The sequence below is a fragment of the Amia ocellicauda genome, chromosome 1, assembly GCF_036373705.1.
Source record: "Amia ocellicauda isolate fAmiCal2 chromosome 1, fAmiCal2.hap1, whole genome shotgun sequence".
NCBI lineage: Eukaryota > Metazoa > Chordata > Actinopteri > Amiiformes > Amiidae > Amia > Amia ocellicauda.
This window is the reverse complement of record NC_089850.1, coordinates 30,105,750-30,119,561: the sequence shown is the minus strand read 5'-3', so window position 1 is coordinate 30,119,561 and position 13,812 is coordinate 30,105,750. Positions and strand designations below refer to the sequence as shown.

General features: G+C 39.9%; 1 protein-coding gene across 1 annotated transcript; it reads right to left on the bottom strand.

The window, feature by feature from the left end:
- Nucleotides 1-253: 253 nt before the first annotated feature.
- ostm1 (osteoclastogenesis associated transmembrane protein 1) lies at nucleotides 254-9,451 on the bottom strand. Its single transcript, XM_066713764.1, has 7 exons — nucleotides 9,420-9,451; nucleotides 7,560-8,136; nucleotides 5,694-5,808; nucleotides 4,950-5,047; nucleotides 4,430-4,543; nucleotides 2,179-2,344; nucleotides 254-1,607 (listed from the first exon to the last, which is right to left on the bottom strand). The coding sequence occupies exons 1-7, from the start codon at nucleotides 9,449-9,451 to the stop codon at nucleotides 1,552-1,554; spliced, it is 1,158 nt and encodes a 385-aa protein (XP_066569861.1). The 3' UTR covers nucleotides 254-1,551.
- Nucleotides 9,452-13,812: the final 4,361 nt, after the last annotated feature.

Below are 13,812 nucleotides of genomic sequence, written 5' to 3'. Positions count from 1 at the left end.
TGCTATTGTACAGCAGCTACAATCAATCAATGTTCAGATAGGGTTCTGGCAGAGTCTACTTTCGGTTTGCAAGGGGCGCCATGTTATTAATGACAATTCTTTGTAAATGTACAACTACTACTTTTACACTTTTTTAATGAATACAGGGTTCAAGGTTTCATATGTGTTAGCAGACTGTGTATTTTTAGCACTCACAGGCAGATAACCCGACTATAAAAAGGGAGTATTTCTTAAAAAATACACATAGAATTAATTATCTTTATATCCATTTTATTTACTATATTTTAAACATTAGTAAACTACCCATTTAGTTTACCTGGAAGAAACTAATTTTATTGACAGCAGTTGCATTGAGAGTAGGACAGGGATTGGTTAACACCCCTGAGTGGAAATGAAATGGCACATTTTATGCTGAATGTGACGATCTCTGCACATGGCCCTGCTGTTAAATCGTGGGAGGAAAGTACATATTCCTGGCTATCAGCTCGGATAAGTCTCTTCAAACGCTATTTTTGAAAGGTAATGCCATCATGACCAATATTTCTGCAGGAGGAAATGTCACAGTCACAGAACCCAGGATAGACTGTTCAACCAGAAGAACTGAATCAAAAGCAAAGTGCACATGACACTGCTCTGACAAGCACCACTGTCTGATGTGCGAGTCACTTTTCAGTATTGGCTGCCAAATTTAACAACAATAAAATAAAATCCCAGTGATGCGCCTGACCCCGTTTTAAAATAAATATTGTGAATGTTCCACAGTCTATTAGGATAAATTACATAATTCCTACAAGAAATGTGACAATATACACTCCCATTAACAGCAATACAAACATTGTACACTTTCTGTTCGAAGCAAACCTCCCTGCTTCTATATGACCCTTTTCAAAATGTAGGACTAGCTTAAAATAAAAACAAAATTAAATTACAGCTGTCAAGATGGGTAATCTTCCTACAGGCACAGTGAGAATACTCAGGTGAATGTGCAATTGTGCACCACTGTAAACACTGGCAAATGACCGAATGTACACTTTCAGGGATATAAACAATACACAAATACAAATCATTTAAGTTACTTACATTGGTAATGACAAAGACAGGAAAGCAAATATTGATTATTGATGGGAGTGATTATTGATGGGAGTTATTATTATTATTATGTAATTGTTCCTAGAATGGACTTACTTTATTCTGTCCTTTTATTATACATCGGGCACAGTCACATGGAAAACAAAGGTTTAAAAGCAGAGCTCGGGTTATTTCAGTGCAGCAAACAGTGTTACTGAGAGATCAAGCTGGTGATGACCTGCATCACACTTTAACGTTTTGGCAATATATCCAAATGAAAGGTATTTTAACATACACATGTACCAAACTCTGCCAAAACGCCAAACCAAAAAATATATAGAAAAATGAAAAAGCCAACCAGTCTTGTTAACATAATTTTAGCCTCGTTGGCAGCATTTAATACTAGTCACCTCCACAATGGCCAGTTCTCTGGTCACTCCCATTTCTTTGCTTGGCTTTTGGTGACCTCTGTCTTGTATACATTCAGCTGCATTTGTCTTGGATGTTCATCAGACTGTTGCTGGATTTCGCACGCTTGGCTATAAGAGAAGGAGATGCAGAGAGATCACAAGTGACAATTTTAAAATTGGATGCAACACAGTCTGTACAGGCAGGCACTTCTCATGATGTTCTCAATGCATAGTGCTGCTGAAAGACGACAGCAATTTTACAAAAACACTAAAGGATCATTACAATTATCTTGTAAGTTGTAAGCCCACGGTTACTTTACTGTCTAATAGCACTCTTTAAAATTCTGCCAACAAACTGATCTTACAATAAATTGTACATTAAGCTATGGTAGTTAGAACTTAATTCTTCATTAATTAGATTAGTTGGCCAACGTGTACCAAACTGCAGCTTGGTTGGTTCACCAATTGTGATGTAAAGCATGCCTTCACTTTGCCCATGTACCGAGGTCAAGGTCTACAACCAATGAACATTTCTAGATTGACCAGGCCAATCTTCGAGATCTCAAATTCCCCAAAAGATAAAATGCATTTTTAACTTTAAATGATCACTGGCACTTCCTTATAAACAACCTGTGGCATCCAAGCCAAGCCCAGCCAGTTAAAATACGGCAACAATAGGCGCATTAAGCTGGTTACTCACGGAGTATGAGCTTGCGCTTCTTTTGTTCCGAGTGAAGGAAGCTACTCAAGTAGAAGATGATGGGCAGAAAGAGCATGAAGCTGGACACGGCGATGATGGGGACAGTCTCTTCCCGGGGGAATGAACAATTGAAATTCTTGCTCCACAATCTGCGGGTCATATTCATCTGAAACAGTTCAATACAAGAGCTAATGAAACAACAATGAGGGCTCTCTTCCCTAAGGCCACATCAGTGCCTCAGTAGTGGATACTTAATTCAGTATAAACCAAACTTCTCATTTGCTGTTATTCTGGTCAGTGAGGAGTAGACTACTCATCTGAGAGTAAAGTCTGCAACTAATAATAACAAAAATAGCAGGACATGGTGCACGTATTAGAAACAACAAAAAGCACAACAGAGCACAACTTCCCAGCAGTAAGCTAATCACATGCGAGAGATTACATGAACTGGAACAGAGTGAAAAGAGGTTGCTGCGTGTTGATTTTATGTTTATAACTTCTCCAGCTTTGGGAACACAGGACAAATTACAACAACCCACAATGGAGCTGGGCTGAAGTAAGACTGAGCATACCACTCACTATTACCACGATCACGAATGATCATTTTAAATGTAGGTCAAGACACTGCATGAGATTTAACAATGGATCAGTACACAGAACGACTCAGAGGTCAAATAATTCGGTGACAATTTAGCTTTTTAGGCGTTGTCTTCCTTTTTTGGGTATAGTGTGTCCAGGACTGACTTCATGATATAAGGAAATAGCCAGCTGTGGCCCCTAAGGGGAGCTGTTTGCCAGCATTCACAGAACTGAATCAAAAAGCTCTTCGATGGGACTCCTATTCAGCACATTTTTTTATTTTTTTTATGCAATTTTGAGTATTACCACCTTTTTTGCCCGTTATGTCTTCTATATATGAAAACTGTGATAAGTCCTGGACTTAATGGTTTAATATTACACAAATGTGATTATACTGAAGTGCTTTGACATAAAAGCCAAAGGTCGTATAACCAAGAGAGATTGCCTTCCAGGAGACTGTTTTACACGTGGTCAGCTATTCAACACAAAATATATACATCTTTCTGTAAACCAAGGAAGTTTACAGGAACAAGTATCAGAAAAAATACATTCAAGATCAATTTTATTTTGGACAAGATCAATAGGACATACAAATGCTGTCACTGGGTTTCAACATTTCTGGATTTAGGCTACAAAGCTTGACTCTAGTATTAAACGATGTGAGAATTCGAATGGAACTGCTATGAGATTAATACATGAATAATGCACTAGATTTAAAAATTAAGAGACCCACAAAAAAAATTAAAATAAACATCAATTTCCATGATACCTGAAATAGAATATTGTAGAATCCTATAGTTTTGTGATAGTGTGTGTGTGTATATTATATATATATTATATCTAAATGGGTTATTACAATTATAAACCCACAAGATCCACGACCAAATATGTTCAAAATCCTTTACTGGGAATTGTATTAGTGTGGGCGGGGGGGGGGGGTACTATTGAATTTATATCATGCAAATTGGGTGAACAGGTCTGTAGGTTAAGCTGAAAAAAAGCATAGCTATTCAAAGGAGGGAAAAAAGGTTTAAAAACTGTCCCTTTCAAGAATTTAGAGGTCAAGGTCAGATTTTCACAATTACTGAAAGGGGCCAAAAATAAACAAAAAAGTCATTGTGTTGACAGTGATAGTCATGTTTTATTGTATCATCAATAGTTTTGGTATTCACAACTAACATAAAATTCACTCCCACACTGTGGTCAACTACAATAACCCACACTCTCAAGCCCAATTATCAGCTATTGGAAATCGAGTTTGGTGGTTGTAATAAAATATATTACATGTCACTGTGGGGGAGGTCATTGTTTAAGCATTTTCTACATTTAAAGTTCAGAACCATATGCATGCAATATTATGCAAGATTCACCAACTAAAAATGTGTGACATTTTAAATCACAGCTCCACAGAACAACACATAGAATCTTACCTGGTAAAACTGAATATGATATGTTTACTTTTAAGGAACTGAAACAGTATTGATTGGTTGTCACTAAAAAAATTAAAATTGGACTTTCATAAACACTTTTCAAAATAAATCCATCCTGGCTTTCCTTGATTTGAAAAATAGAGGATACAAGAATTAAACAATCACAAACATCATGTAACAGTCATCTTTGTGGAGTTCATAATCTTTCTTTTACTCACAAAAGCACTCAAATGGACACTTACCGCGTCTTCGATGTCAATGCAGAGTGTGGAGTTCTTCACCATACTGTTGTACAGATTGTTCAAGCTTTTGTAGGGGGTTTTGCATTCCTTGCAGAGCTCAGAGCGGTTGCTCTGCTAAAATGTGAAACCCACAAGTCATTCTCCTTTTCTCAGTGGAATCATGTCTCACCAAACCTGACAGTTTAACATTACATAGATGATCTCCTTAAAACATCCAAACAACAAAACCAGGGAATGATACTATAAAAAGATAAGGTCTCTTACATGAAAAATCCAACCAGTTATGTGTTGTTGTTTTTTTATCTGAGTGGATTATTGGACCTTCAATGTTTCTTTATTTAGTATTTCAATAGTGAACTTCTGAACTTAAAAGGCATGTTTGTTAACAAGTAGCTTTTTAAACAATTATGAAAAATATAAACACTTTAAATAGAATATTACATACTGCTCTCAAGATACAAATCACTTGCAGTGGAAAATACACATACATTGGAAATAATTTCCCCTTTAAATGACTTACCTGTTGATATTTCTCAAAACAGCTCAGTGATTTATTCAGTAATGCCATAAAATACAGGCTATCATTTGAGAGGCCACCCATGTGTGGAGTTAAGCAGTCTAGAAAAAACAAACAGAATTAGGATTTCAGACAACCAGGTAAACAGTTTATTTTGGCCATATACTCACTTGACTAAGGTAATGATGACCTGGCCATGAGGACAAGGTCATTGAACCCCCCCACTAGATGGAATGAGCCAAGTAGCTGCTGCAAACGGGGTGTTTGGGGTGGAGGAGGGATGCAAAGTGATGAATGCTGGGAAAGTGACTGGATTTTTCAAGTAGCGGTGCAAGGAAGTTAAAAATCTGCATTCTATCGGTATGTCCTAATCATTCTGCGATTGTCCCATCTTTAGAATCCATTACATTTTTTGCAATTAAGTCACATAGTATATATTACAACACTAAGCAAACACAGGAATCTGTTCTTGTCTACTGTAATGCTGGTGAAGAACCATTACTGGAACACCCAGAGAAAGCTGTATTGGCTTTTTCACCATCAGAGCCTGGATGGGTGATCACCTGGGGTCAGTAGAAGAGTGATTCCAATTTAGATTTGCCCTGCAGTTTGTGCCTTGTGTCCCTATTGAGAGTGATGGCCATGTCAAAAACAAAACTGGGCGTGTTATTTGGTATTTTTATCCCCAGAAAATTCTGAGGTCATTTTTTCCTTTAGTGTTCAAGTTGACTCTGAAGTCGTACTCACGTTCACACAGGGAGCTTTCCCAGATTCGCTTCAGATTTTGGTACATCACAAACACCAGCTGCAGCCTGTCCGAGCGCAGCAGGCTGTCTCTGCAGCTCACGTTCCCAAAGCTCGTCTGCCAGGAAATTAACATTTGCAGACAAAAAAACACATAACCGTCAGGGTCCATAAAGTTAAAAGTGTACTCTTGCACTCTAAAAAATACCTGAGTCATAAAACTATATAACAACATAAGGAAAGACATTTCAACTAAAGGCATATTTGTGTTTATGCAGCAGCATTTAGGAAAACATGACTCTGGCTGGACAGGAGCAAATCTAAACTGTGCCCAGCAGGACCTCATTGAGTAACTGTTAAGTAACAATATAGTACTAAAGAAGGGTGCATTTGAACATCAAATATTTAGATTTGTTTAGAGCTCACTTGTAATTCCCCCAGTGGACAATTTTTTGATATCGAGACCAAGCGAAATCTTTATCTGATTATTGAGAATATTTAATAAAATAGGCTATATCTAAGAATCTTGTTCCAGTTGACCATCATCATAACACTGAAAGGAATGCAGCCATGCTAATCATGATTGCTTAAATTCTTCCCTCGCTGCGCTATTGAAACCTTGTAGCTACATCTGTACAGGTAAAAAGTTATACTGACTTCAGGGTGATCAGCACACTAAAACAACAATAGCAGAGGCAAAGGTGAAGGCCGACAGCCTATATTGTGTGCTGCTGTGTTATGCAATTTGTGTGTTGCCACAATAGTTTTGGTAACAAAAAGTGTGAACATCTCCTTATTTAGGACTGACTTGAACTTTCAAAGTCTCCTTTGCAGATACATAAAAGGTAATTTGATGTTTAGCAGCACATTGCCTTTATTTACCCGTCCTCTAGAATCTCAGAAACCTTTTTTAATATTTATATTACATCTAAAATGATTAATCAAATAGTCTTTCAGTGCATATATTTTTGCCTTCATTCTTGCTTTAAAATGACCACATTGAGGAGCATTACAATAAAGTATTTCTAAAGGTTACAGTGCAAAACACTTCAATGGACAAATGTTGATTGGAGCCACTCCCAGAAATAGGCCTCCTCTTAAAAAAAACGACAGCATGCATTATGTTTCAAGACATCCATTTCATTAAGAGTAAATCTCTTTAAAAATATTATATATTTTTTAGAAACTTAGAAACAAGACCTTTCTAAATATGTTTTGAATATTTGCATTAGGAAGGGATCAATTAAAATAAAGTTAAATGGACACTAAAATAAATACTGGACGTGTTTGGCATCTGGATAAACCTTACAGGGATTCAAAGCACAGTTGCCTTTGACAGACGTTGCTGGAACAGTTTTCTAGTATCTGGGAATATTTTTCTTAATGCAAAAATATGTAGATTATAGAAATGACAGGACTTTGTCATGTGGTATCTCCCCCCAATTATCGTATTTATTCCAGATCTACGTCTATTCTGATATTGTGATGGTAGTTTCTTTCACGCTTTGTTCGTAATAGCTGTCTTGTGACCCTGTTAATGTCTAGAAAATGCCTTTGCAACACAGCAGCATGCTCCCCTGCTATGCAGTCGTGATGCGGAAGCTCATGGCAATCACAAGACATCATGTGACTTCTAAAAAGAGAACACTACATTATTATTATTATTTATTAATAATACTAATAATAAATCATTCCACTCTTTTAATCCCATTAAATAGTTTTCGCAGCCTAAGTAGTTGCAAAACATTTAGTTTGATCATAACCAAAATATATGTGTTATAGGTGCCAAGACAGCCGCCATTTCTATACATACACGAGTAAATAAATGCACACACTGAAGGGCTGATACATTATGATACTGCTGCGTACCTCTGAAGATATATTAGTAAAGATTTCCTGCACACGGTTGAATCTGCTGAAGCAGTTCTGGCAGACTCGGACAGGCCGAGCCGACGTCAGGATGCAGTCCACGAAGGAGCTGCACTGCTGGGAGAAGATCTGAAGGAGCTCCTGACACTGGTCGCTGATCTCTATATCTTCAGGAAAAGCCGAGAGCAGTCCGGGGGAGACGTACGACCCCGGCCCCGGAGACTGCGCTGTCCGCACGGCACTGGACTCCAGATTAGCAAGGCTGGCTAAAATATCGCTGCTGCGTTGCTGTACTCCAGACACGGTGACGTTTATTCCTACTGTGTTGGCCTGACTCCCCTGTAAGAGAGTTAACACCAACACATATCCGACAGCTGCCAGGTTATACATTGTTATAAAGTGAAAACATCCAAATGCCGGCGCCCGCAGTCCTGTGCACACGCCGCGCGGCTTCACTTCCTGGTTTGCCGCGCTGATCACGTGACCGGCGCTGTCTCGAGAACCCGTGCGTGCTGCCTCACGTGGTTTTGTTATTGCTGCCGCCAGTTCTGTTCTGCGAGCAAATCTTTCTTTCTTTCTTTATTATAAAACGCAGACATGCAACGATATAAACAAACTCTGTTGTGCCTAAATGGCAAGATCTGCATGCCATTAACTTTTTATCCACAAACAAAGTCCACACACAAGATAACACAGGCCAGTGGAATTAGGATGGATGCACAGGGGTGATTCTCAAACGCTTTTCCATGAGCCTCGAAATGTAATATCATTAAATCATTGATTTATGTTATTGTTCAATTACCATTATTCATAACGCACAGCGACAGATCAAGTGCATTCTGAATATGTATTATTATCGTTTTACGGCGTTAATTGATGTGTGTGTTTATTTATTCATTCATTTTGAATATTCCAATTTTGAATGAGCTATTTTTCTTGTGTGTGTATGGAGGGAGCGCCCGGTCAGCGGTGAACAATTTCAAACATTATTCCTACAGTTGTGTGGGTATTTTTCAATAACCAACTGATTAGGACCTGGAATAATTTTTGATTTATCCTAAGTTAAATTAAGTAATTTAGATTCAGTTAAGTAATTAAGAACTACATTGACCAAATAGCTCCGGCTTCCCCGTGACCCTCACCAGGATAAGTGGTTTTGAAAATGGATGGATGGATGGATTATTGACCAAATAGGGAGAATCTACTATCTCGACTTTCGACTGATAATGCTAATAGAGTCGTGTGATTGGATTGGATTGCCACGATTTATCCTAGTGTAAAACTGCATCATCCAAGCTAACATCCCAATAATCCTAAACTGGCTTCTTCGTTAGTCATTTGCATCCAAAGAGTGCCAATCATGGTAGAGCATGCATTTTGGAATATAACAAAAACACAGTGTGCATGTTTCTAACAGAGGTGTATCACCACTTATTATTTAACTGCTTAAACAATGTTGCTTATTTTCAAATATTTGAATAATTTAACAAAATAATTGCACATTTTCAATGATCTGTGATTAAAGATTGTCAGTGTATAATATTGTATGCACAGAGCTATTTTTTATGTGTTTGTTTTTGAGTTGCATTTCGAATGCAGGGCCCCGTTCCTTGCAGCTAGCTTGCCAGATGACTTTGAGGATAACTTGACAGATAGCAACACATCCTTAATCGTAAACCTCCTCAAGCGCAGGCAAACAGGAAATCATTTCACAACATTAATGTACAGGTGCTTATGATGTTGATGACAATTTTAACGACAATTATACAATACCTGTGCTAGACAGTAGGGTATCAGATTTGTGATAATACTGTACATCATCCATGACTCAAATGGGAAAACCCCGCCCCCCACTCTCACGGAAGAAAACTCTGCCGCACCACCCCCAGCATCACCGTCAGGAATTATTTTGCCTGGGGCCCCCACATACCCTAGAATCGCCTCTGATTAGAGGGCGGTGAGTACTCGAGGAGTAGTAGTTGGAGCAGGACAGAGTGAACACCCATGTGCTAGTGATGTAAGAAACTGCATGGAGGGAAAGTAGAGGTAACTCCTGGTTTGCTTAAATAAAGCCTCAGTTTGTTTGAAATCTTTGTTTTATTTTTCTTAATTGATTCACCAACCTCAAAAAGGCAAGATCGCTACATATGGTGTCAGAAATACAGATACGAACCACACGTGTGGGAGAAAAAAAGAATGGCCGCACCATCGACCAGGAACGAGCAGCTACTGGGAGCCACACCGAAGAGGCACCCAGAGAGAGAGAGCGTAAGGAAGATATTAGAGGAGATTCAGCAGGAAGTGTGGAAGAAAAGACAGGTGCAGCCAGGAGGTCCATGTTGCTGCCAGCGGAAGTGGAAGGCCAGAATAGCAGCCATCTTGGGCAGCAGTATGAGCAGCAAAACAACGTGGCCTACGCGGAAGATGTGTCAGCCGGTAAGCCCACATGGGAGTGTTTTATGAGCGAGGCGGAACAGAGTGCATGGACTGATGATATGCAGCCCTTACAGCTGGTCAAGGGGCTGAGCCTCCCTGAGTTTGCGCTGATACAACTGCTGTTAGAAACCAAGACTTTGAGTAGCGAGACTGTACAGCAATGTTTATATGTGTTAGCTGGGGGGGTAGATAAAGCTCGACATAGGCACTACCCGGGCCCAGGCTGCACGAGACGCCGCTCAAACCCCGGCACCGTGGCCTACACCACAGTCCCCTTCCCAGGCTGCACCACACCGAAAAGGGGCTGAAGGAGGGCATTATGACGGAAAGGCCTCCTAGGAGGCCTACAAGGCCAAATTCGAAATGGTGGCTTGGGCCATCTCCTGGAGTCCGGAACAAAAAGCCTCCCAGCTTTCGGCAGCATTGGAGGGGGAGGCACTGCAGATATTAGTGGACATATTAGTGGCCTAGCCACAGACACCTTCCTCCACAGCCTCACCCCCAACGCTGTCCGCCATCAGGTCTGCCTTGCCACCCCCCTAACACTCGATGCTGCGCTTAACCAGGCCAAGCTTGTGGAGGTAATCCTGGAGGAACAATTGCCACCATCCAAGAACCCTTTATCCTGGGATTGGATATTTTGCAGCTAGCCGGACTGGTCTTCCCTCTCCAGACTGGGGGCCCACACCTCGAGCACACCGGGATGCACACCCAGAGGGTCCAGGCCACCCCCGCGATGCCCCCTCTGGGACCCCCACCTACTGATCAGGCCACTGCCACTGCAGTCACGAGACAGGTGTGGGCCGCAAACCGAGAAGGCTTGCAGGAGGAGCAATTTGAACAGTTGTGGGCCCTGCTGCATGAGTTTCACCACAGTTTCGCCATGACCCCTGCCCATGCAGGCAGGACTCACGTTGTCCAGCATCATGTTTTGGTTAAATAAAGTCTCAGTTTGTTTGAAATGTTTGTTTTAATTTTCTTTATTGAATCACCGACCTCAAAAAGGTGAGGTCGCTACATTATTATAATGGGGTAAATACATAGCCTGTGTAATAAAAAATATATATTTAAAATTAAGCAATTTTTGCCATGCTTCCTCTTTGGACTTGGCAGCGGCATCAGTGTTGTATTTAGCTGCGAAAATGTCTTTATATTTCTCAAACCTTTCCACGGATGACGTCAACATAGGGAGCAACTTTTGTCAGCCTGACTGAGCGAGACCTTCTTGTGGAAAGTTTTGAGGAATATAAATACATTTTCCCAGCTAAATGCAACACTGCTGCTCCTGCTGCCAAATCCAGAGATGTAGCAAGGCAAAAAAAAACACTTAACTGGAAATTATCCCATCTTAGTGACCAATGAGATAAACACTGTCAGATCACTTCATAAAACAAATATTTAAGCAATGATTTCTAACAAATAAGATTATTTCCTATACCTTCCTCGAATCTTTAACACAATGTAAAGTTTCTGAATATTCAGACGGAGCCCGGCCACTTGGCTTCAATATTTGCAATGAGGCAGGTGGATTCACAGATCATATGGAAATAACTGAGGTCAAGTCATGGATGACGTATAGTATTATACAAAGTCTGATACCCTACTGTCTAGCACTGGTATTGTATAATTGTCATTAAAATGTTGCATTATTTACATCAGTTGCTGAATTGTAGCTCATTTTTAATTTAACGTAAATGATAAAGTCATAAGCACCTGTACATTACTGCTGTTAAATGATTTCCTATGAACAAAATCTGCCTCATTTGGTCCTGAGGGTGCCATGATGGGGATCTGACTGCAGTCCACAACATCAATGATGTTGGGGATCTCTGGATGATAATGTAGTCTGTTTAACTATAACAATAGGATTTATTAAACTGCATATAACCTCATAGCAGCAGCTTTGCTGATATTGAGTATATGAATTCGCCACTTGCAAGAAAAAGCGCAGCCCTGCATATAGCCTGTGTTACTGTCAAAGCACGGCTGCACAGGTGCTGTGGGCAATGAACAGCTCAAGCAGATTTATTAGGTAAATTATACCTTGCCGACCGAATCTATAGCATTCAGATAGGATAATGTGAGTTATGCAAATTATCTTGGCGATCTGTCAGTACTCATTCCCTACGAAACGGTGATCTAATTAAAATTGCTCCTTGATCTCTAAGGAAGGGCGTTATGCCATTTTAGAGGGGTGTGTCAAGACTTATATTAGGTAGAAACACCAGCTTGCATGCACAGATCCAGCTACTCAAAGTCACCCTGCACTGGGATGTGCTGCTCTGGAACTAACTCAGCTGGACTTAAGCTTGCTTAGAGGAACAACACAGACTTCTGTCAAGTTATCCTGGAAGTTATATGCTCAGTTAGACAGCTACGATCGAGGAATGGAGTCCAAATAGTTTGCTTGATGTGGTAAAATGTAATAATAATCTGAAGGGGTTGAAAACTGTTTTTTGAGCTGCGCTTGTTACACGTACAAATTGACTTATTATATAAAATGTTAATATTGTTACAGTTAGGTCCATAAATATTTGGACACAACTGTCATCATTTTGTTTCTGTACGCTGCCACAATGGATTTGAAAGGAAACAATCAAGATGTGCTTTAAGTGTAGACTTCCATCTTTAATTTGAGGGTAGTTACATCCAAATTGTTTGAACGGTGTAGGAATTACACCCATTTTTATATGTGGTCCCCCCAATGTTAGGGGCTCAAAAGTAATTGGACAAACTAACATGATCATGAATTAAATTGTGAGTTTCAATACTTGGTTGCAAATCCTTTGCAGTCAATGACTGCCTGAAGTCTGGAACCCATAGACATCAGCAGATGCTGGGTTTCTTCCCTGGTGATGCTCTGCCAGGCCTGTACAGCAGCTGTCTTTAGTTCCTGCTTGTTCTTGGGGTGTTTTGCCTTCAGTTTTGCCTTCAGCAAGTGAAATGCTGCTCAATTGGATTCAGGTCAGGTGATTGACTTGGCCATTGCAGAACATTCCACTTCTTCACCTTAAAAAAGTCTGTTCAGTTTTATTTTCAACAAGGCAAATGCAGACAGAAATTGTTTTACGCCTTTCAATAATTGAAGGACTACACATAAGTGCGCACCACCTTAGACATCAACTTGCGAGACTTAAACTTTACAGACACAAACATCAAAGTGATCCTGAAACTTCATTACAACATAACTTCTTGGTTGATGTATAGGCTACCCACTGGACTGAAATTTGCATAATGCATTAAACTTCTGTGAAGTTTGCTTATTCTCCCCGTATCTCGCTTTTCTTTTTTGTCCTCAACAAGCCACCGTAATTTTCAGTCCTAATATATCAACTAGAAATATCATCCCTTGCCGACCAAACCTGTAACGCTCAAAAAAAATAATCATCTGTATGATTTAAAGCATCTTTAATCTGTAAGAATTGTTTCTTGATGAAGAGCTTGCCTTATTAACATTGCTCCACATCTGTCTGCTAGAAAGACGTGTCATCGTTGGGGTCAGCTGTCATGTCATTGGGCAGAATTAAACCCATTCAGACTGTTATCCAGCTGACCTCAAGTGAACCTGCCAGGGAGCAGGTGAGATGCTGGACATGTTGCCCTGGTACCAGAGCTGGCTGAACTTCAAACTCGCTTCGGAGAACGGAAAATCCAGAGTTTATTCCAGGTTATCCTGAAACTTAGTTGGCTAACCTACTTATACACCTACAAAGAACGGACCCCTGGAGTGCCTGGGTTAATTTCATAAATGTAAATAGTAATTGAAAATGCAGAAATAATAATAATATTAAACCTAAAAGAAGTGCATTCTCATATC

Bases quoted from the DNA above. Each gene is read 5' to 3' on its own strand.
- ostm1 (XM_066713764.1), bottom strand. From the start codon at position 9,451: ATGCTGGGGGTGGTGCGGCAGAGTTTTCTTCC. The intron at 4,544-4,949 runs GTAAGTCATTTA...TTCACATTTTAG, and splicing joins GTTTTGAGAAATATCAACAG to CAGAGCAACCGCTCTGAGCT. The intron at 2,345-4,429 runs GTAAGTGTCCAT...GAACTGTTTCAG, and splicing joins GCATTGACATCGAAGACGCG to ATGAATATGACCCGCAGATT.